This window comes from Esox lucius, chromosome 9, assembly GCF_011004845.1.
Source record: "Esox lucius isolate fEsoLuc1 chromosome 9, fEsoLuc1.pri, whole genome shotgun sequence".
In the NCBI taxonomy this organism is placed as follows: Eukaryota; Metazoa; Chordata; class Actinopteri; order Esociformes; family Esocidae; genus Esox; species Esox lucius.
In genome coordinates this window covers 17947236-17970598 of record NC_047577.1, presented here as the reverse complement: position 1 = coordinate 17970598, position 23363 = coordinate 17947236, and the positions used below count along the sequence as shown (strand labels likewise).

Below are 23363 nucleotides of genomic sequence, written 5' to 3'. Positions count from 1 at the left end.
CCTTTATCTTACAGTTGGTGTCTGATTTCAGTTTCAAACCTTTCTCTAGTGCTGAGCCAAAAGATGAAAAAATGCTTCACTGTCCCAATAATTCCTAAGGGAACTGTATTTCAGACTGTGACCTACCACTTCAGATACTGTAATTATCAGATTGAGGAGAATCTAAATGTTTGATTTATTTTTATAAAATCTTGTTTCTTATTAATATGTTACGTGGTAGCTAGACTAAGAACGCATTCTCATTTACAGCAACAACATGGGGGAGTGCAGGGGAGGAATATGCATGAATGAGGACATTAGAAACTGGAGTTTGAAGACCAGATTGGACATTTTAACTAGGATATCAGGATTAACACCACTACTATAATAATAAGTGCCAAGGAATATTTTACTGACCACAGAAAGTGTGGACATATTTAACGTCTCGTCTTAAAGACCCCACGAGAAGCAGGGCAACGGCTTCTTTGTTAATTATTTTATCCTTGGACTGGAGGAAAGAGCGACCCCAACTGGCCAGCCATCACCACTTTTAGCAGCATGTGGTCCCCGTTCCAACAATCGATAAGGACTGAACCTATTAGCTTCAGAGGGAAACGGTGGGATGCAGAGGGTGGTAGCGTAAACTGTCCCGCAGTCACCAGTGAAGTAAGTTGCTGGGGGCTCTTCAAATGAGGTTTTCAGTTTTAAAGCATGGAAGTCGACCGTGGAACTACATGTCCCATAACGCTTTGCCTCCAAGTTGACCAAATACTTTACACACGGACGCAGCGCCGCTTTGACAGCCTGTGACAGCCAAGTCCAGAGGGAAAGTTAATGTCAAGTTTGCCTACGACGACCTTGGAGACCTTGATTAAAAAGCAAATACGTAAGTCTCTGTACGCTATCTATATTTCTCTTCAACAAAACAGTGACCAACATCATGAATCGTAGTTTCAATAGTATGCTTACAGGGTACGATCTTGTTCAGAATGTAGACTAATTGAAACATATCCCGTAGTAAACACTTATGTTCGTTTAAAATAGGTTAGTTTAAAGTTTAAAACTCTTGAAATTGCAAATCATTGCAAAGTAACCTACAAAAGTGCAAGTTACCAGCTTGTAAGTATTTAGCTCATAGGCAGTAGTAAAATCTACTCAACGTAGGAGAAAATAAACATTTTCTTTTCACCCAAAACCTGACAATATTTGCATGCAATGTATTCAAGGGCTGCAAAACACAATTGAACAAAATATAGGCACTTATATAGTTCATTTGTTATGTCAGTCTCCAATTACTGTCTGAAACGTGGTATCTGTTAGCAACAGTGTTTCAAACATAACTACTGTATTGTCTTTGAGAATACAAGGGTACCGGTATAGGCTAATTCCCGTTGTTTCTTTCCTTCATTGTGTAGGCCAGCCATTGAATTTGCCTTCTATTATTATCAATAACTGTATATGTACTGGCCCCTCCCTAATCTGCCAAACAGATCTAATGTCTGGCGGACGTGTATTGGAGAGACGAATTGCACGTATGCCTTCGTGTTGAGTGGTGTTTACAACACATGGAGGAGGACACGGCTGATTCAGCTACCTCACCGTACCTCACACTCTACTTCATCATCAGGATACATGTACGATAACGTTTTGGCTGCATCCTGTTATGTTAGTTCTGAGATATGACAGGAGGTGGCGCTCTCACTATCATATTTGACGACCAAAATGAAGTGTCCTTTTATGGAAGCCCCCTACGCAGAAATTTCATTTATTACATGCCTGTTCAAAGTTATAGGGCCGGTTTCACAGACACGGTGAAGCCTAGCCTAGGACAAAAAAATCAAGTTCAATAAGAAAGTCCATTAAGCTGTTTTTTTCAGTCCAAGACTAGGCTTAATCTTTGTCTACGAAACTGGCCCATAATGTTTTGGTCCAAATATCCTTAACAGTTTATGCATAAATATCAGTTTATTGCAAGCCACATGGTTTTGAATCTACGCCAAATAATGAGTCCTCTGTAATCACAGATGTAAGAGGTTGTTGTGGTTTTCACATTAAGTGCATTTCCCACACAATGTTGCTCATTGTCCCATGTTGGCCTACTATTATGTACTCAGTATGTAAGCGTCCTCAGTTTGCAGTTAATTTAATAAAAAGAATGACAATGAACAATTGTTTCTAAATCCCCTAAATCCCGATTTAAAAAGCATTTTGGGACACAAAATACATTAGCTAAGTTTATCTGCTGGTCACATGGATGTGTTAGAATAATCTCTGACATGTCCATCTACTATTGATCGTTAATCTGTAAAGCACCTGAAAATTATACTTTGAAAAAAAAAAAAAAGCCAGACTGAGTAGCTACAGGTAGTACATGTTGAACTTTGGTCTAATGGCCTACTCAATGAGTTCAGAGTGCATGACGTTTGATTTGGACAGTGTACAGCAGTGTGCCATTCAGTGAATGAGGAGTCTGATTTGACTGATGCAAATCTAGCAGCCAGCTAGTGAGACAGGAGCAGAGGAAAGGGGATGGCTTGTTTGCAGCAGCGATATGACAGATTCTCCCAGTGCCCACACAGACTCCCTACCTCTCCCTCTTCTCTCTCTCTCTCTCTCTCTCTCGCTCTCCCACTCACTCACAAACACACGTATAGACCCGCTTTCTTTGTCACACTTGTCCTCCCCGCGCGTCCCTCCCCCACCCCTCTCGCCTAACCCCACCTCCACCCGTACTCCTCCTCCCTTGTTTCCTCCCTCCCTCTCGGGCCAGGACACTCTCCACAGGACGAGGGCTCTGGTAGCCGACAGGGTTTAGCTGCAGCAGTAGAGGGCACTGGTTTTGACTCGGGAAGGTTCCCACTTACTTAAGGAGAGGTTGTCCTACTAACAGTGCCGGGCCAATCATGGTACGACACTCCAAGCAGCACAGTAAGTAACTGGAAGTGGCTATAGACTGTCATGTTAATAACGTCTTGATGTTAGTGTTAGCGAGCTGTCTCTCTCTATGCTACTATAGTTAGCCTGGGAGTCTATTGGCTTTTATTAGTCCTTAACGTTGGCTCTTCTCCCCTCCCCTTTTTTGGGGAAGGGGGGTAGGGTGATATGCTTTCAGGCGTGTGTTTCAGGCAGATGAAAATATTCCAAACATAGATCTCTCCTGGGGCACAATAAAGAGCCCTGGTCATTGTTCATTTTAAACACAGGGATGTATAAAAGCAGACTATTGTCACGTGCGTATTGGGCCCTTGTAAGGTTCCGGGAGAGCCAGTCAGAGGGGCCTTAGTTTGACGTCCCAGCATCTGATGTGGAGGGGATACATTACTGTGTAGAATGGACAAAGGCATTGTGAGTTTGGCAGGTTGTTCTCCTCTTACACTGCAGCATGGCTTCAGGCCTGCTCGCCCTGGTTGCTGGTTTTTCTCCCTTACACTGCATGAAATGGCCTGGGAAGCTGAACTGAATCATGTAGGTGTGACACGTTGATAATGCCTTAGCAAACGAGAGTTCGTCAAAGACATCCCAGGTCTACTGCTCGTTAGCAGCCCACATTTGAATGTAAGTTCGAGTGGACGTGTCTTTTATCATCTTTTTTGTCTCAATGTTCGTACTAAGACTGTTTAGACACAAATGTACTTGTTGTGATTATGATGGTTTGACTTTTTAAGTCCAGCGGAATGAGTTAGATAATGCAGTGGTTATGTAAGTGCATGCCATCTGTTCTGTTGTACTTGTCGCCTCGTACAGACAATTTGGAATGTAGAAGTATGGACAAACTTGTCCGGTATGTTATAGACAATTATTTACCAGGTGGTTTCAACCCTGAATGCTGATTGGTGGAAAACCATGGCATGTGAGACCGTATACCACCTGGCATTATTTTCTAAAAGGTTTACTGTTCTGATTGTAATGGAAACCAGTCAGTAAATGCGTTTGCGAAGGGTCTTCCTCTTTGTGACAATATCTTTGCTGGTTGTTTCTGGCAATCTCTGTGGGGTGGAGGAAAACATAGAAAACATAGAAAAACTACAAAAGCATGACTATATTGAAAATGTATCTCAGAAGTTTCTCATAATTTTTTTTTAACAAGATGTAAATGTATATGGTTTAATCCCCCAGCCCTACTCCCGATTCATCCACTTTTCAACCTCTGCTGTAGATGTAGTCTGCAGCAATAGTCACACTGTTGACGATGTAATCTGCAACAATAGTCACACTGTTGAAGATGTAGTCTGCAGCAATAGTCACACTGTTGAAGATGTAGTCTGCAGTAATAGTCACACTGTTGAAGATGTAGTCTGCAGCAATAGTCACACTGTTGAAGTTGTAGTCTGCAGCAATAGTCACACTGTTGAAGATGTAGTCTGCAGCAATAGTCACACTCTTGAAGATGTAGTCTGCAGCAATAGTCACACTGTTGACGATGTAATCTGCAACAATAGTCACACTGTTGAAGATGTAGTATGCAGCAATAGTCACACTGTTGAAGATGTAGTCTACAGCAATAGTCACACTGTTGAAGATGTAGTCTGCAGCAATAGTCACACTCTTGAAGATGTAGTCTGCAGCAATAGTCACACTGTTGACGATGTAGTCTTTAATTACAGGTGCTCCAGGCTTTTGTTCCAGCACAACACTAAGTCAACATATGCCAGTAATAAAGGTCTTTGTGAATTAGTTGATTAGTCTGATCACGTCATCAGGTAGGGTTAGGGTTATTGTAGCCCAGCCAACACAAACTCACTTGACTACACAGCAAAGAGCTGCGACGACCCAGTCAATAGTACCCTGAGAGCTTGTGTCAGACAGACCCAGCCTTGTGAGGCAGCTCTCGAGCAGGGTTCGTGACCTCTGGTCTATGCTGAGGAGAATCAGCTGAGAGTGCGAGATTGTGTTGGCATTTGGGTTGAGGTATTCAAGGCCACTTTCTATTCACACTGTAGTTGAAGTCCTGATATAGCCGCCCCAGTTGTCTGGGTAACTGTTGTGGGTTGTAAAAATAACCAGACTCTGTCCAAGGATACATTCTCCTGATATAATTCTGTTGTTCCACTCTCATCTTTCACTCTCTTTCTACCCTCCACCTTCTGTTTATTTTGTCCGATACAGTAACTCTCTATATTATGGTTGTATATATTAGTTAGTAACATCTGGAAAATCTTCTGGAAAGAGGCCATTTTAACGCCTTATCTTATTTCTATATACAGTGGGGAGAACAAGTATTTGATACATTGGCGATTATGCAGGTTTTCCCACTTACAAAGCCTGTAGAAGTCTGTAATTTGTATCATAGGTACTCTTCAACTGTGAGTGACGGAATCATTTTCATTTTATTGCATGACATAAGTATTTGATACATCAGAAAAGCAGAACTTAATATTTGGTACAGAAACATTTGTTTGCAATTACAGAGATCATACGTTTCCTGTAGTTCTTGACCAGGTTTGGACACACTGCAGCAGGGATTTTGGCACACTCCTCCATACAGACCTTCTCCAGATCCTTCAGGTTTCGGGACTGTCGCTGGGCAATACGGACTTTCAGCTCCCTCCAAAGATTTTCTATTGGGTTCAGGTCTGGAGACTGGCTAGGCCACTCCAGGACTTTAAGATGCTTCTTACGGAGCCACTCCTTAGTTGCCCTGGCTGTGTGTTTCGGGTCGTTGTCATGCTGGAAGACCCAGCCACGACCCATCTTCAATGCTCTTACTGAGGGAAGGCGGTTGTTGGCCAAGATCTTGCGATACATGGCCCCATCCATCCTCCCCTCAATACGGTGCAGTCGTCCTGTCCCCTTTGCAGAAAAGCATCCCCAAAGAATGATATTTCCACCTCCATGCTTCACGGTTGGGATGTTGTTCTTGGGGTTGTACTCATCCTTCTTCTTCCTCCAAACACAGTGAGTGGAGTTTAGACCAAAAAGCTCTATTTTTGTCTCATCAGACCACATGACCTTCTCTCATTCCTCTTCTGGATCATCCAGATGGTCATTGGCAAACTTCAGATGGGCCTGGACATTCGCTGGCTTGAGCAGGGGGACTTTGCGTGCGCTGCAGGATTTTAATCCATGACGGCGTAGTGTGTTACTAATGGTTTTCTTTGAGACTGTGGTCCCAGCTCTCTTCAGGTCATTGACCAGGTCCTGCCGTGTAGTTCTGGGCTGATCCCTCACCTTCCTCATGATCATTGATGCCCTACGAGGTGAGATCTTGCATGGAGCCCCAGATCGAGGGAGATTGACCGTCATCTTGAACTTCTTCCATTTTCTAATATTTGCGTCCTTACACAGCTCTCTGGTATTGGCCATTGTGGAGAGGTTGGAGTCTGTTTGATTGAGTGTGTGGACAGGTGTATTTTATAGAGGTAAAAAGTTCAAGCAGGTGCAGTTAATACAGGTAATGAGTGGAGAACAGGAAGGCTTCTTAAAGAAAAACTAACAGGTCTGTGAGAGCCGGAATTCTTACTGCTTGGTAGGTGATCAAATACTTATGTCATGCAATAAAATGCAAGTTTAATTATTTAAAAATCATACAATGTGATTTTCTGGATAATAATTACAGACTTCTACATGCTTTGTAAGTAGGAAAACCTGCAAAATCGGCAGTGTATCAAATACTTGTTCTCCCCACTGTATTTCTATGTATTGTTAATACTTTTTTCAAATCTTTCACTGAAAGTTGTAATTCCAGGGAGACAGGTGAAGAGGAGACAAAGTGGTAAAGAGTAAAGCCAGTAATTGAACCCTGGTCTCCGGCGGTGAGACGTGTGGTTCACCAATGTCACCTCGGAACCACAGCTCTGGGTCACAGAAGGTTCATAAACCAAAGAAACTCATGACAGTTCCTGTTGCAGTAGGCAGTGCTTAAATTGGCTTTATCTACCAAGCAATCATCTCTCACAACAATTACACAAACGTGTTTTGTGCAACCAATCATTTCCTGTCTAATGGTTGGACAGTTGAGCGTATACATCACAGCTGTGATGTCTCGATATAAGTTTTAAAAGCGATCATAACATGTTGCAATCAAATGAAATGGAAAGTTTCTCTGTTAAAAAGTCCCAAAATGTATAATACTGTCATACGTGTCCTATCAAAGATAGTCCTATCTTTCAACAATTAACACATTTTTATATTTTATACCTTTTACCTGGCCGTAGTGTTGTTGCAGGCAGAAAATAGGAGCCCCACAAATGAATTTAGCAGTTTTCACTGCATAACAATTAGAAATGGTACATTTCAGGTTTAAAAGTGACGCTAATGGCTAGGCTGCATACTTATGACATGGTAGCATAACAACCATACAGAAATTGGTATGTTCTTTATAACATCAGACCAGTGGAGAATTACAAGTAAATGCAAGTAATAACACTGATTATTAAATGTATTGAACTTTGCGCTCTATTAAACTGTTAAAAAGAATGTAAAAAGCATGCCACATATCATGCTGCATCCTCAGAAGATTAGAGAGTCGGGTCACGGCTGAAACAGAGTTGGTCAGAGAATGGTAAATGATGGTGATTATGTCTGCTGATGATCTTGTAGGGGGCAGTTCTGTGAAACACCTCGTCTTATAGTCACTGAACTTCACTCCTTCTCTGTGTGGCCCCCACTTAGGAGATGCCTCAGCAGCTCTGGCTGCCACACAAAGTCCAGAGTAGCAGACAGTAATCCTCCTCCTCAGCAGTGGTGAACTTTCATTTCCTTTTACTCACATGCTTCAATTGAAATATTATTTTCAAAATGTCTTGACCCAGCATCTAAGTGAAACCATGTTCAGATGCATTTTTTCAAACAGAAACATTAGCCAGCTAGTTAGCTGTATCCAGCCAATACTAAAGGTGTTAACCTGCTCCAAAACGCCAGATACATGCCATTCAACTTAACATTTTCATAAACAAATAACTTCAAACCAACTAAACATGTACAAATGTACAGGAACTCTGTGCTTAGGTTACTGCTAAGGCGCTTGTAACTATAGAACTGCATTGAATTGAATATAAACTTAAAACTGAATGTGACCATAACATTTTGAGTGGTTTATGTTTTTAGCTATGAAAGAGCTATGAAATATATTTCTGTCCAAATGGCAACTACCTACTATCACATTTTCCCAGAACTGTGGGCTTCATGTTTGCATTGTGGAAATTATCTCTCACCTAATTTCCTGCCTTTTGTTGTGACTCATGACAGGCTTGGTGTTTGCATTGTGTTGTGGTTTGTGCCTGATAAAAAAAAAATCTAAAGCATAAGGACTTGTTCTGGTCTCCTGATCATGTCAATATTATCTGTGTTTAAATCTCTATTGATGAAGATGCTTTGTTTGTTTGTCCAGGCTTTGGTTTGTTATTTGTACCATGCAAACAATATTTATTATAAAATGCACAAAAAAGACATATAGTCACAGTCTTTACACAGATAATTTTCAAAGTATACCACGCACCAATAATTATCTGTGAATGCTTTGTTCTTTCCTGCTCTATTACCGTGCCAGAAGTGAAAAGATTGAATGATTCAGTGATTTAAGAAACTCCAGAGACACCCCTGTCCTTATCAATGTTCTTTATCAGTGCAGTGGTTGACAGACTAGGTTTTCATAAGTATTAATACAGTAAAGAAGTTAATGGTTAACTAACCAATAATGGATATCACAGTGTTATTGGCGGGGTGTTGTTTAAAAACAAAACCATAATTTTTCCATAATTCAGAGAATTACAGTAGCAATTAGGGTTCAATGCCTTGCTCAAGGGCACACTTTCCTTTTACCTTGTGGGATAGGGTATTCATACCAGTAGCCTTTTGGTTGCTGGTCCAAAGTTCTAATCACTAGACTATCTGTGGCCCCACCCTGGGACTGAGGGTTAACCATCTCCAAGAAGACATATCAACAGGTCATCTTCATTGGCATCTGTCTGCGTACACCACCATCTGTCTGTTTGCCGGCTTGATGACTTCACAGAACAATTTTAATCAGGTTAGCGATAGCAGGGGGTAGCTGCTTGCAATCACGTCCAACACTTACTGAGCTGAAGACTGGCTTGTTCAGACTTTCAGGGGGCCGGGAGGAGTACTGATGGACGTTTAGAAGTGTATCACTTTCCCTGTCCTCTGAGAAGCTTGGATTAGTTTTATTGTATCGGAATCAGGAAGCACTCAGGTTACTTTAAACATGGCACTGTTTACTGTAATTGAGTCATAATTGCCTTGTGACTTGCTGAATTAGGTTTGCAGTCAAGGGATATATGTTTTATATGGCTGTGTCTCCCAGTGTGTGTGTGTGTGCGCGCAGTGGCTTGGGTCAAATGACACCCAGGTTGAGCAGTGGTGAGCGTGCAGAAGCTCCCGTAGGCAGTGTGTATTGTTTGGACAGTTACCACTGATACAACACGGTTACTTATCTCTCAGCCGTGGGACACTAGCTTAGGTCATCTCATTTCTCATCTGTTTGAAATGAGACTCCGACCGCTCTCCCGCTCAGTCCTGTTTCCCCTCCTAGAGCGTAGGCCTTTATACGTAGATGGGTGACAAATTAAAACGAGACATCTGAGTAAATGAGCGGAGGAACATAATGAATGCAGATGCTTCCATACAGGGCTACTGCGTGACACGATAAAGCAATTAATCTCTTATCGAGTTCTTTGACAAAAAGAATGCAGGGCATGCCCAGTTGACCTTGTTTTTAGATCGAGGTGGCAGGGGAAAGGATCTCAGTGTCTGTGATAGATGGGTAGCAAGCACTTAATCACAAAGAATGCTCAACTGGCTGGTGTTTCAATAGGAACAGTGACTGAAGTATTATTCTACAATGTGTAAATTTTTCCCCTTTTTAGTGCTGAGCATTTTGCTGGAGTCACACAAACGCATCAGTTGGGCTTTGTCACGACCCACCTGGTCACGGTCCTCGTGTTGTCCTGGCAACCTTGGCCGGCGTTTCAATAGGAATAGTGACTAAAGTTACGTCTGCTTTTAGATCTGTTGGACAGACATCAGTAAATAGTGTCAGACATTGCGTGCCTTGGATGACCGCGATGCCTGTGGTGTGTGAGGAACAACAGAAGAGCAAAGAGTGAGCAAAGCTGTCATCAAGGAAAAGTGTGGCTACTTTGAAGATTGTACAATATCACTTTTATTTTGATTTGTTTTACACTTATTTGGTTACTACATTATTTCATGTGTTATTTCGTAGGTTTGATGCCTACACTATTATTCTACAATGTGGAAAAGAGTAAAACTAAAGAAATACCCTTGAATGAGTAGGTGTGTCCAAATGTTTGATTGGCTCTATACATATATATGTGTAATATTTATTATATAATAATACTACCAATATATAATGATTATTAATAATATAAAAGCTGATATATAATCAGCTTTTCAGTGTTGGTGACTGCTTTTCTCTGAGATTTGGTGAGTTTCTGTTATCTTTACAGAATGTACTTTCCTCATATCGGCCTAACTATTAGTAACTAATGTTATGCTGTTCTATTTTGGGGGTTTCTGAGGGAGCCCCATTGAGATATGACACCACTAGAATTACCCTTACTGATCCCCAGTCATAGATAGACTAATCAGGACACAGTCTTGTCTGTATGCTGGCCAGCCAGCTACCTTATTTTAATCCCATCACCAGAGACCAGATGAGGCTACTATCTCATGGTAGTGTTTGTTTGAGAAAAAACTGGGGTTATCATTCAGGTCCTGTCCTTGTTCATCTTATCTGATCTAATGTACCCTGACTAATGTGCCTGGCCACCGTAATGGACTGAGTGGCACCACTTAATGTATAGGAAGACAGTTATCAGGCAGAGTAGACCCTCTGTGAATGAACTTGGGTTGGGTACAGGGAACAAATGATCATCATCACTGCATTGTGTGCGGCTGATGTGAAACACAATGGGTTATTTAGGGCAGGATTTAGTGATCTCACAGCAGGTTTCAGACTTCCCTTTTCCAGGAGCAATACAAAAACCAAAACAAAGCTGTTTCTTGTTCTTTGTGGAAGTCCATTTCGATTGTTACAGATTTTCTGTTGTAATAAAAATGGAGACCTTTCCCTTGTACGTAGGGTCTTGTAAATTTGTCCCCATTTTAACGCTGAGCATTCTGCTGGAGTCCCATTAATGCACCAGTAGGGCTTTGTCACATGACCCAGCTGGTCACAGTCCTCGCGTTGTCTGGGCAACCGTGGGTCCAGAGTCCTCGGCCCACTCAGCCACTTAGCGGTGAAGATTTGCATTTGACAAGCCCCGCCCTCTCCTCTCCAAATCCTGATTCGGTATTCAATCTGTTGGTGACAGGCTAATTCGAGTGTGACCCATTCATGGCGTTCTTTCCAAAGTTCCCATGTGGCCTTCTCTCAAGGTGTCCTCTCCTCCCTCATCTAACCGCCCCCCCCCCCCCCCCCCCCCCTCCCCGTCAAACGTCTCTCTTTCTTTCTCTCTCTCCACTCTTGCCTACCCCACCGCTCCCTCCTCTCTGGCGACGTCATCTGCCCTCCCTCTTCCTCCTCTTTCTGTGTGACTCCACACACGTACACACCTCTCCTGAAAGCCCGTTGTTGGCACACCGGAGCCGTCTGTAGAGTTCAGAGTAGAGTTCAGAGTTTCGTGTTATAATACTTTACCCACATGCCCCTGATCACAATCATACACCCATGTGGTAATCTGGATCTATTTTCGGGGTGATATAGACTGCTGTCTAGAAGGTCAGTCCGACTGAGGATGGAACTTCTTACAATTCCACTTCTTACAGTTCTACTTCTTACAGTTCCACGTCTTACAGTTCCACGTCTTAAAGTTCCACTTCTATGGGATGGCATGGAGTTCCCTCGGAATAAGTCGATTGATTATATCTGCTTGCTGTTGGCACAGCGTTTTCTTGGTTAAATATAAAGACACCATAATATGGTCAAGTTTTAACAGTTGAATTACATTAGGATGGTTGTTTCCCTTTCTTGAACTGGAGTTTTGGACGCTTTACCTACAGTAAAAGAACAACCAGAAACATTGTTATCTAGTTATCGCATCAGAGAATATCTTTTGGGAGACTCAGGCTACACAAGCCATTTCCAAGTTTTCTGATGTACTTTGGAGAAACCAAACTTGTTTGCCGTGATTCAGCACCTACCAAATGTATCTACCAAATGAAGCCGGTGGATGCATCTTTCTCAAAGATCCGGTAGATTCTCTGGACGGCTAATTGGACGGCAGATCTGGGAAGCTTGGATCTGGTGGAGCCCGGGGTGACAGTGAGCAGCTCAACGGGACTTCCCACTGGCATTCTGCCGGCACAGTGACAAACACATAGGAGCAAGGGGTAGATGGCCGATAAATGGGCCTGCTGGTGACGCCTCTAAGCGGGACACCAGGCTGCTCTTGGCTGGGTCATTAATAGACCCAGACTGTTACAGTGGAAGGCCTGCCAACTTGGCTTTGGCAAGGGTGTAAATATGATGAAGAGATGGACGTCTCAGTGTTTGTTTGTTTGTGTTTGTTTATTTGTGTGTGTGTGTGTGACTGATGCTGTTGGCGTTGGTTTGGTGAACTGCGTGCAGCGGACTCGTTTGTTGTGAGTTAATTTGCCGCACCATCTCATTCGCTTTTACAACCACTGACTGACTCTTTTGGGATGTTTTACTTATTGCTAAGTTCTGTCACGAAGGTGCAACGTTGCCAGGCTTCCAGGAGTGCTTGTGAAGCAGATCCATGAGATCAGGCCTGGGTTTGGCGTTTCAAAGCTCAAGGGGAGGATTGAAAACTGTATCCTTAGTTTCTCAAAATGGAAACGGAAAATCTGGATGTACACCTCGGCCTTAGGCAGCTGATCCTGTAATTGACAAATTCACATGTTTTCATTTTTTGTCACAAACAACTCTATGTGGATGTAGCGCGTTGGATTTGATGGCCTGTTCACGCGCAGTTCACCGTGACATGACGTCTTCCTGGGCACAGACAGTCGCCGTGACATCACCGACGGTCCAGTGTGATTGGGGATTTCTGTCGGAGAAGCACATTCTGCCAGTCTTGATATTAACCCCGTTTTCGGTGCGTCGCTACATCCAGTTGTAGTCAGGAGATGGTATGTGTCTGTAAAAGCCCAGACCACGATGGACATCAATCAGCTGCTCCCGTGGACAGGGGGGGGAGTGGATAGAAAGGGTGGGGAGATGGATGTGGCAGGAGGAGTCAGAGACTCCACTTTAGTTAATGAAGTGTGTGTGTGTCGGGGGGGGGGGCTTGTCTAGAAGGGGGATGGAGGGACAGGGACGAGAGGTGAAATACCATTCCCATGTGTCTGCTGAGTGGGCTGCGGACAGCTGTGTGTGTGTGCGTGTGTGTGTGTGTGTGTTTCACATGCTTTTCCTAGCCACTCGTGTTCCCTGCTTTAACAACCCATTAAACAATAGGGCCCGTAATGTCCTTGAGGGCAATGTTGCTTATCTAGTTTATCGACTGTCCTGTGATACTAACCTTGACGCTGCCTAGGCTTGCATCATGCTGGCCAGTTGCTTTGACTCCAGGGGGTCCAATCCAATACAGCTGACCGGTTCACAGTTGGTTAAATCGGTAAATGGGTCTGTGTGCTGTGGTCCAATGTCAGAATATAGATTACATACAGTTCTGACCCACTCACCACTACGCTGGGGAATATGAGGTTTAAATGCCCTGCTGCCCCCATCCCTCTATACCCCTCCATTCAGTCACGTCACTGCCTGGGGTGGCAAAGGCTATTCAGTTACATATCTGTGGCCCGGCATTTGCTGGGCGGAGAGGCTGTTGAAAATGAGGAGCCTCGTAGAGGAGGAACTTGGTTAGGTTGCGTGTCTGATTTAGGGCTGGCGTTTATCCTAATACTTAAGTGTTGTTTGTTGCTAGCTTGGCGGGCAGTGTCCTCCTTCTGTAGAGCAGTTCTGTAATGTATTGTGCCCCTGCAGGCTTTGTTTGGGAATTGTGCTAGTTTGAATGTCATTAGGTGGTGTTTTATGGCCGATCCTGTAACTCAATATCTGTGTGGCTTTGGGCCAAATGGGTAACTTGAGCTTTGTGACCCTAAAAGTGTTATGGAGAGGCCAAGGTTTGGAACGTTTTCAGTGTGTATGGTATAGCACTGTACTTGGCTATAAAAGACACCATGCGAGATGTGATGTAGCGATTCCTTTTTTTGTTGGCTCTTAAACGTTCCCTATATCTGTATGTCTTTTACAGGTTGTAATTGGGGGAAAAAAAGGCATATGTTCTTGTTGAATGTAACAGAAGTATTCAAAAAATGTAAAACAACTCTTACCAAAAGGTTACCTTTACCAAGCACGGATGGAATATATTTGAAGAAACAGCGGTGTTATTTATACGTTTATCTTTGTTTACCTGCCATGTTAAAACACTGAACGTCATTCCATGTTGAAATTTAAAAGCCTGTGATGTTGCTAATTTAGAGCCAGTGGGTTTCAATGAGTCCCTCTCGTTTCCTCTCATTCTCTCCAGACAAACTGCGCTCTCGGATGTCCAGTCAGCCTGCTGGTTCTCCCTGATCCACCAGGGGGCCTCAGGCCCTCACAGGGATCTGCTCTGATTCGTCCCCGTTCACCCTGAACACCTCAACCTCAGTCAAGCTGTCCCACCATTCTCCCTCTCCTCCCCTCTCTCCTTCTCCTCCGCCTCTCTTCTCCTGGCCTCCACTGTCCCCCCTAGAGCCCCTGCCGGACCTCTCCGTCTATGGGGGGCAGGGGCAGGCGTCTGGGGGCCTCGGCGGGGAGACCCTGCCCCTCTGTGGAGACCGTAACATGGAGTGGGACCCCCTGGAGAGAGTGGACCAGGGAAGCCACGATGTGTCCACCCTCACTGGTAGGTCCCCGGAAGTGAAAATGCATGAGGTTCAGATCACACGGTCAGGGATGTTGTTCAGGGCCGGCCCGTGCTGGGTGATTGTCCTGGTGTGTGTCGGAACAAGGAAACTGTGTCACCCAGTCACTGTGGCAAGGGGGCGGCAGAGACCTTAAAACATCAGTGGCGTCAGTTCGCTCACGTTGGAATCATGTTCCTCTGTTTTCTCCCATGTCCTCCCTGCCCCCCCACCCCCACCTTCAGACCTCTGTTCAGGTGGAGACAGCGAGGTGGAGATAGTGAGCCTGCTGTCTGAAGGGCTGCCTAACTACACTCTGCGGGCGGACTGCATGTTTGGCTACGACCACGACGACTGGCTGCACACCCCTTTACTGCCACCAGAGGCCGCCCTGGGACTCACACACGACCAGATAGAAGAGACGTTCAAGTACTTCTGTGAGTGCCGCTCTTGTGTTGTGTGAAGACAATGTTTCCTCCATTTCTAGGCATTTCTGGTCTTTTAAGTACTCTGTGCAAGCATGGGATTACAGTGAACACTGAGGCTGAACCAGCTTTATGTTACAGTTTTAGGCAGGAGCGGATGGGTTAATCTGAGCATTACGTAGGCCTATAGGAGTGCCCTAATGAAAAAAAAGAGATTGCATTTAATTAACGTGATTTAACCTAGTGTCCAAAATGTTATGTTCAATGCAGGCCAACACTCAATGAGACTTGAAAAATAATGCATTAAGGATATACATTTTTTGTCTGCAACACCACGGTCTGGGTTGGGTTGTGTGAGCGTACAGAGATTTGGAGAATGGCAAACCTCTGCCAATTATTACCTGCATATTCAAGCCTATGCCAAAATACACTGTCCCTTTGAGCCATGAACAATGTTATCCAAGACTACTTGGTATGTAGGCTGTATGCATGGCTCCATTGTAGGAAGCAGTGTATGTTGAATATTCATTTACTAGCCAGCAAAGAATATCAACAAATGCTCAAAACGTGTGACTGGTTGTAGTGCTGAAAAACACATTTACTCTGTAGTTCTTGTGTTTTACTGTGAATGTCATTCCACTCCAACACTCGTTGACTCAGACTACAACGGACTTGAACTTGCAGAGTAACTTTCCCTTCTGTTTGTTTCACTGGCTGAGGGCTGTTTTTATGTTTGATCTTGAGGCTCTGTTTACACTGGCGTTTCTTCCGCTTTCTTCGGCAGTCCTGTAAGAGTTGGTCTGCACCTGCAGCTTCCAGGGAACATTGCCTGCGACCCGTTTTTATATCAAAAGGTTTTCACGAACCCACCATGTAAGCAAAAACAAAATGACGTGATCAGCTACCAATATTTTCTTGTTGATTTTCGCTAATGAATGTCTATTACAAGTCAGTTTGTAAATCACTGATTGAAGGAATAAGCTACTCTGCTACTAGCATGACAAATGTATCTCATCGGACTACCAGTTAATCAGCCGATCCAGAATGTGAATCGACCAGTTCATTCCAATGGTTAATTGGACTCAGGTGGCACAGGTGAAAAGCTTAAGTGAACGCATGCTTAGGCCTTCCCTCATGTATTTACTTAATCTATTAATTCTATTAATAAAGTTCTATTCTCTTTACTGTTGACACAACTGACCCTGTCTGCCGGGACAAAATCAAATGCTTTAAAAAGACACAACCTGAGGCCACTGCCATTGGCCTAGAGCAGTCCAGGGTCGATGACACTCTAGACATGTGACGCTCCTCAAGAAATATATTTTACGAAAGAAAATGGAAATATATCATTTACAGCAAAAGAGAAAATGTGCTCTGGAATAACCTGACATGTTCAAATGAAAATAATACATTACATTGCGAATACGTACTAGCAGTACGTGTGTATCTAGTTTGCTCAGCTACATTGCGGCAACAGCCTACAGCAGTTCCACCCTGGAAAGTCCACCAGGGAAATGACACCTTACATATGCTTTCTAATTGGTCAATGGAGCCAGATTACCCATTATCATTGGACAGATGACCAATATCCTTGAATAAGTGGAATATTGTAAAACATTGATGGAATTATCTCCCTCTCAGTGTCATGCCTGAGGACTTTCTAGCATGAACGGCCTGCTTCAAGTCCCTCAAAGGCTTTTCGAAAGGATTCTGGATCTGGGCTTTGACTCAGCCATTCCATAACCCTTCATTTCTTCTTTTTGTGCCAGTCTGCTGTTGCTTTGCTTGTGTGTTTTTGGTCATAGTCCTGTTGTCAAATCCATGTTTGGTTCATCTTTGACATTTTGACAGAAGGCGTCACATTGTCCTCAGGAATTCTCTGATAGTTTTTGTATTTACCCAGTTGTTATCTAGCAAATATCAGATGTGTCTTGGCCTTATGTTTTGAGAGCAGACGATTTCTCAGAACTTAACACCTGTTATTGTACACCTGCTTCTAATTTCAGCCATTTTATGTGATAGTAAATATTAGGTGAGCACGCAATATTGACTTAGCGCCCGTTTGAAACTGCAATAATTATGATCAGGGTTAGGTAGGTTACTTTTTAAATGTAATCCGTTCCAGTTACAAGTTACCTGTCCACATTTTTAATCAGTAACTTTTTGATTACTCAAACTCAGAATCTGATTACTTTGGATTACTTTTAGATTACTTTCATATTAAGAGGCATTGGAATACAAATAGGAACACTGAACACCTGCACTGAACACCTTTTGCGGTATCAGTCAATGTTAGAGTTTACATAGCTGGCCAAAAATGGAATTCGCATTTTACCTTATGGGTTGTGTAGGCAACAGTGCCTTTGGATATGGGTTTCAAAACCATTGCTTTTTACTTCAATATGATTGGGCTACACCTCTACATTACACGCTAAAGGTCTGTCAGATATTCAGTCATTCCAATTAATCCAATAAACCTCTATCTTTTTATCTGAACATAACCCAAAATCTAATGATGCTTAAGCCTGTTCTGTTATTTGTGTTTCATTCATGGTTTTAATTGCTTCAAAAAATTGTTGAAAAATAAATGGCAATTACTCGAAAAGGGTAAGATATCCGTATCTTTTAGCGCATAAACTAAATCTGCAGTAGTCTGATGATTTGCTTCACAACCAACATTGTCAAAAGGTTGCCGAAACCCCCGGCACACGGATGCACGTTTGCAATCGTGAACATCCTCACAGAAATAAGGTTTTCCCGCGCGAATGGAACCTGCGATTATTATGGCCACCAGTGATGGATTTTCAAAACGCAAATGAAAGAAATAAACTGTGATTATAAACTTGCACTCTTCGCTTAAAGTAAATGACGTCCGCAGCCAATGATAACCAATGAACACAATTTTCAGAGATGCAAAGCAAGCAGAATCACATGGCCTACATGTATGGATGGAGTTGATGTGGCCTCGTCAAATGCAAATATTCATTCTTTGGCAGAGTGCTTCCCAACACACCTTTTCTCCTCAAATGTCATGGTAAATTCCATATAATGTTTTATCTTGAAGGCAGCGCCATGTTACAGCTATCTAACAAAGAGTAGCCTAATCTATTTCACAATTCCAGTAAAAGGTATTCGGTGCAACTCGTACCAGCTGCCTTGTAATCCGTTACTCCCCAACTCTGATAATGATCATGTTTCAGTTGCCCTGCCACATGCATGTGTGAGCGCACGGGCCCACTACACAAACATACCCTATGGAGCATACTACGTTACGTGTGTATACTTCTACAGTGTGTGAGTGAAGAGAGAGGTAGACAGCGAAACGAGTCAGAGCGAAAGAAAAGAAAAGGCAGAAAAGTAAGATGTCGGAGACTGAAGAGGACACATTAGTGGCCAAAAAGTTATGTGATGGACTGTAACTGTCATTTTGATCCACGTCACAAAAAGCACTACAAAAGTATAATCCAAAATAAATATAAAAACCTTTGGCATTAAATGGAGTCGGGAGCTTAGAAGACTGTGCGATAAAGAATGAGTGGGTGTCTGGTATTAGCTATGGAGGCAATGCTTCTAAAATGCCTTTGCACTAGATTTGAGATTTAATCAATTTAAAGCATCTCAAATAATGGATGCGCTGCCAAGAAATACAATAGGCACCCTCACAAAGGCTGAAACACCGGACTCTTCTAGCGAACAGTGTTCAGATTCCCTTTGTGGAGCTAGTTTGCAGTCTGTGTCTAAGCAAAATGATTTTGGTGCTTTTAGTGTTGATTAGGTAGTGTGTCTAAAAAGCCAATACCTGTGATTGGCCCTCTTTGAAAGTTGGCAAGTATTCCTCTACTGTAGACTAAACTAAAGTTTTTCCATATTGCGATATTCACGATCAATATCGCAATATCGCTTTTTTTGTCAATATCGTGCAACCCTAGTAAAGATAGGGCTGTACTAATATTTAGCCATTGTATGTGATGGTAAAGATAGGGGCAGTGTTTCCTCTGGAAAATGTTCTTGCTGTGGGGGGGGGTACGTTGTTGACCGGGGGGGGCACGCTTAATTCTTCCTCTCACCTTTCTTCCTATTCTCTCCTTTCCATCTCTTCTCTGTTCCCTCCTGTCATCTCTTCTTTACTTTCTTCCTTTCTCAGAATCAGAATTAGAATCACAAAGGGTTTTATTTCTTAGTAAGTTTCACAACAAACAAGGAATTTGTTGTGGCCATTGGTGCAACAATCAATACAATACAAAAGGAATTAGGGAAGTAAAAACAAATAAGAACAGTGGTCTGAGCATAAAAATAGTAGACTGTGTAATAATACATTACTTAAAATAACAAAAGAGTGTATGAAAGGTGCAAGGTTTTGTCCAGTTGAGGGTTGTTTATGCCCAGTGAGGGAAAATAATTATTTTATCCGATGCTGATTTTGTAAGTTTGCCCACTGACAAAGAAATGATCAGTGTATAATTTTTATGGTAGCTTTATTTGAACAGTGAGAGACAGAATAACAAAAATAAATCCTGAAAAACGCATGTCAAACATTTTATAAATTGATTTGCATTTTAATGAGTGAAATAAATATATCTCCCAATCAGAATGATTTCTGGCTCCCAGGTATATTTTATACAGGTAACAAGCTGAGATTAGGAGCTCACTCTTAAAGGGACACCTGTCCACAGAAGCAGTCAATCAATCAGATTCCAATCTCTCCACCATGGCCAAGACCAAAGAGCTGTCCATGGATGTCAGGGATAAGATTGTAGACCTACACAAGGCTGGAATGGGCTACAAGACCATCAGCAAGCAGCATGGTGAGAAGGTGACAACAGTTGGTGCGATTATGCGCAAATGGAAGAAACACAAAAGAACTGTCAGTCTCCCTCGGTATAGGGCTCCATGTAAGATCTCACCTTGTGAAGTTGCAATGATCATGAGAACGGTGAGGAATCAACCCAGAAAACACATGTGCAGGCCTGTCTGAAGCTTGCCAATGAACATCTGAATGATTCAGAGAACTGGGTGAAAGCGTCAGATGAGACCAAAATCGATGAATATGTGGAATTTTCATGAGACCTACTGCTGTATGAAAGAAACTGTTCTTGTGGCAGGAGGATTTGGTCTTGATAGAGCTCCGCGTCCTGGAGGTGTGTAGGCTGTGTAGAGACGGCAGATTGCAGCTAATCACTCTCTCTGCTGAGCGGATGATGCGTTGCAGTCTGCCCTTGTCTTTGGCAGTGGCTGCAGTGTACCAGACAGTGACGGAGGTCAGGATGCATAGAAATGCACCATCCTAGTCATTGGCAGGTTGAACTTTTTCAGCTGTCGCAGGAAGCAAATCCTCTGCTCTGCTTTCTTTGTAAGAGAGGTGATGTTCAGCTCCCACTTGAGGTCCTGGGCAATGGTGGTGAAAAGACTCCACAGAGTTGACTGGGGAGCCACATACAGTGATGGGGGGAAATGGAAGCTGGGCTTCTCCTGAAGTCCACTATCATCTCCACAACCTTTGTTGTTCAAGTTGTTCGGACTGCACCAGGACACCAGATGGTCAATCCCCACCTGTAGGCGGACTTGTCTCCATCAGAAATAAGTGTAATGTGGGGGGTGTCATTCGTAAACTTCTGGAGCTTGACAGAGTGGTGACTGGAGGTGCAGCTGTTGGTGTACAGGGAGAAGAGTAGGGAAGACAGGACACAGCCTTGGGGGGTGCCGGTGCTGATGGTCAGGGGGTCGGACAGGTGCTTCCAGTTTAAATAGCTTGTCTTGGAGCAAAGCAGGAATTATGGTGTTGAATGCGGAACTGCTCTTTCTTCCTCTCCTCTCCTCTCTGCTCTGTCTTCTCTTTTCCACTCTGGCCATTTACGTCCCATTTAACGTTGGATGAACTAGCTAACATGGCAAAATAGTACTGTTAGCTAGCAAAACCTGTTTCCCAATATACAGTATCTTATAAAAATGACTACACCCCTCACATTTTTGTAAATATTTGATTATATATCTTCATGTGACAACACTGAAGAAATGACAGTTTGCTACAATGTGAAGTAGTGAGTGTACAGCTTGTATAACAGTGTAAATTTGCAGTCCCCTCAAAATAACACAACACACAACCCTCTTGGGCATGGAGTTCACCAGAGCTTCACAGGTTGCCACTGGAGTCCTCTTCCACTACTCCATGACGACATCACGGAGCTGGTGGATTTTAGAGATCTTGCGCTCCTCCACCTTCCGTTTGAGGATGCCCCACAGATGCTCAATGAGGTTTAGGTCTGGGGACATGCTTGGCCAGTCCATCACCTTTACCCTCAGCATCTTTAGCAAGGCAGTGGTCATCTTGGAGGTGTGTTTGGGATCGTTATCATGTTGGAACAATGCCCTGCGAAGGGAGGGGATCATGCTCTGCTTCAGTATGTCACAGTACATGTTGGCATTCATGGTTCCCTCAATGAACTGTAGCTCCCCAGTGCCGGCAGCACTCATGCAGCCCCAGACCATGACACTCCCACCAACATGCTTGACTCTAGGCAAGACACACTTGTCTTTGTACTCCTCACCTGGTTGCCGCCACACACGCTTGACACCATCTGAACCAAATAAGTTTATCTTGGTCTCTTCAGACCACAGGACATGGTTCCAGTAATCCATGTTCTTAGTCTGCTTGTCTTCAGCAAACTGTTTGCGGGCTTTCTTGTGCATCATCTTTAGAAGAGGCTTCCTTCTGGGACGACAGCCATGCAGACCAATTTGATGCAGTGTGCGGCGTATGGCCTGAGCACTGACAGGCTGACCCCCACCCTTTCAAATTCTGAAGCAATGCTGGCAGCACTCATACGTCTATTTCCCAAAGACAGCCTCTGGATATGACGCTGAGCATGTGTACTCAACTTCTTTGGTCAACCATGGTGAGTCCTGTTCTGAGTGGAACCTGTCCAGTTAAACTGCTGTAAGGTCTTGGCCACCGTGCTGCAGCTCAGTTTCAGGGTCTTGCAAAATTTGCAAGACCCTGGGACTGCAAATTTGCAAAGTTACGCTGCTATATTATTGTGCTGGGGGAAATGAGGGATGTACTACTAACTTTTCTCAGTTTCCTCCAATTTTAAATTTTAGAAGGAGATGAGGTCCTGGTCCACACCTGCGGATTACCTGGTTTGGGGGGACCGTTGCTGTTCCTGTCCTTGTCCACCTGGTCATACTTCTGACCTAGTCTAAAATCGAATATACTCTGGATTTAGCCAAGAGAAATGTATTTATTATTCCAATTGGACTCTTAATATCTGGTCACCCCTCTGAGCCTGGGTCCTCTCTAGGTTTCTTCCTAAAATTCGACCTTCTTAGGGAGTTTTTCCTAGCCACTGAAATTCAACACTGCTGTTGTTTGCTCCTTGGGGTTTAAGGCCGGGTGTCTCTGTAAAGCACTTTGTGACAACTGCTGTTGTAAAAAGCGCTTTATAAATAAATTTTGATTGATTGATTGATTGATTGATTCTTATAGCCTAGGCCATCTTTATGTAGAGCAACAATTCTTTTTTTCATATCCTCAGAGTGTTCTTTGCCATGTGGTGCCATGTTGAACTTCCAGTGACCAGTATGAGGGAGTGTGAGAGCGATGACACCAAATTTAACACACCTGCTCCCCATTCACACCTGAGAACTTAAAACACTAACGAGTCACATGACACCGGGGAGGGAAAATGGTTAATTGGGCCCAATTTGGACATTTTCACTTAGCGGTGTACTCACTTTTGTTGCCAGCAGTTTAGCAAATGTACACTTATACAAGCTGTACACTCACTACTTTACATTGTAGCAAAGTGTCATTACTTAAGTGTCACATGAAAAGATATAATCAAATATTTGCTAAAATGTGAGGGGTGTACTCACTTTTTTGAGATACTGTAACTGGGGATAAAAATGTTCTGGCAATATTGATAGCTACATCTAAACAAGAAGAGAATAATTTGTGTATTGGTGGCTCCGATTACTATGAGAATGCAATCTGTGTTTCTCAAAAAGCATGCAGAAAATAGCACAATGAGCTAAATGCCCTTAAGAATGATGTTGTACTCTCACAAATTACTGGTCAAAACAAATCGTTTGATTATAGATTTTTTTCTTGTCGTGGCGTGACATATTTAG

The 23363-nt window shown here is 43.2% G+C and overlaps 1 protein-coding gene across 10 annotated transcripts in view; it reads left to right on the top strand.

The window, feature by feature from the left end:
- Positions 1 to 594: 594 nt before the first annotated feature.
- The window catches only part of si:dkey-28e7.3 (trafficking kinesin-binding protein 1), a 44869-nt gene continuing 22100 nt past the window's right edge, over positions 595 to 23363 (top strand). For 3 of the 10 annotated variants that reach the window (XM_010889183.4, XM_010889193.5, XM_010889192.5), the window contains exons 1-3: positions 596 to 865; positions 14454 to 14813; positions 15057 to 15248. In XM_010889183.4, coding sequence (XP_010887485.2) covers positions 14753 to 14813; positions 15057 to 15248 — 253 coding nt within the window. In that variant the 5' untranslated portion in view covers positions 596 to 865; positions 14454 to 14752. Of the gene's footprint in view, positions 866 to 1469; positions 1614 to 2727; positions 2908 to 14453; positions 14814 to 15056; positions 15249 to 23363 lie in introns of those variants that run through there. The other 7 variants (XM_010889194.4, XM_010889196.4, XM_010889185.4 and 4 more) reach the window with 6 other exon arrangements.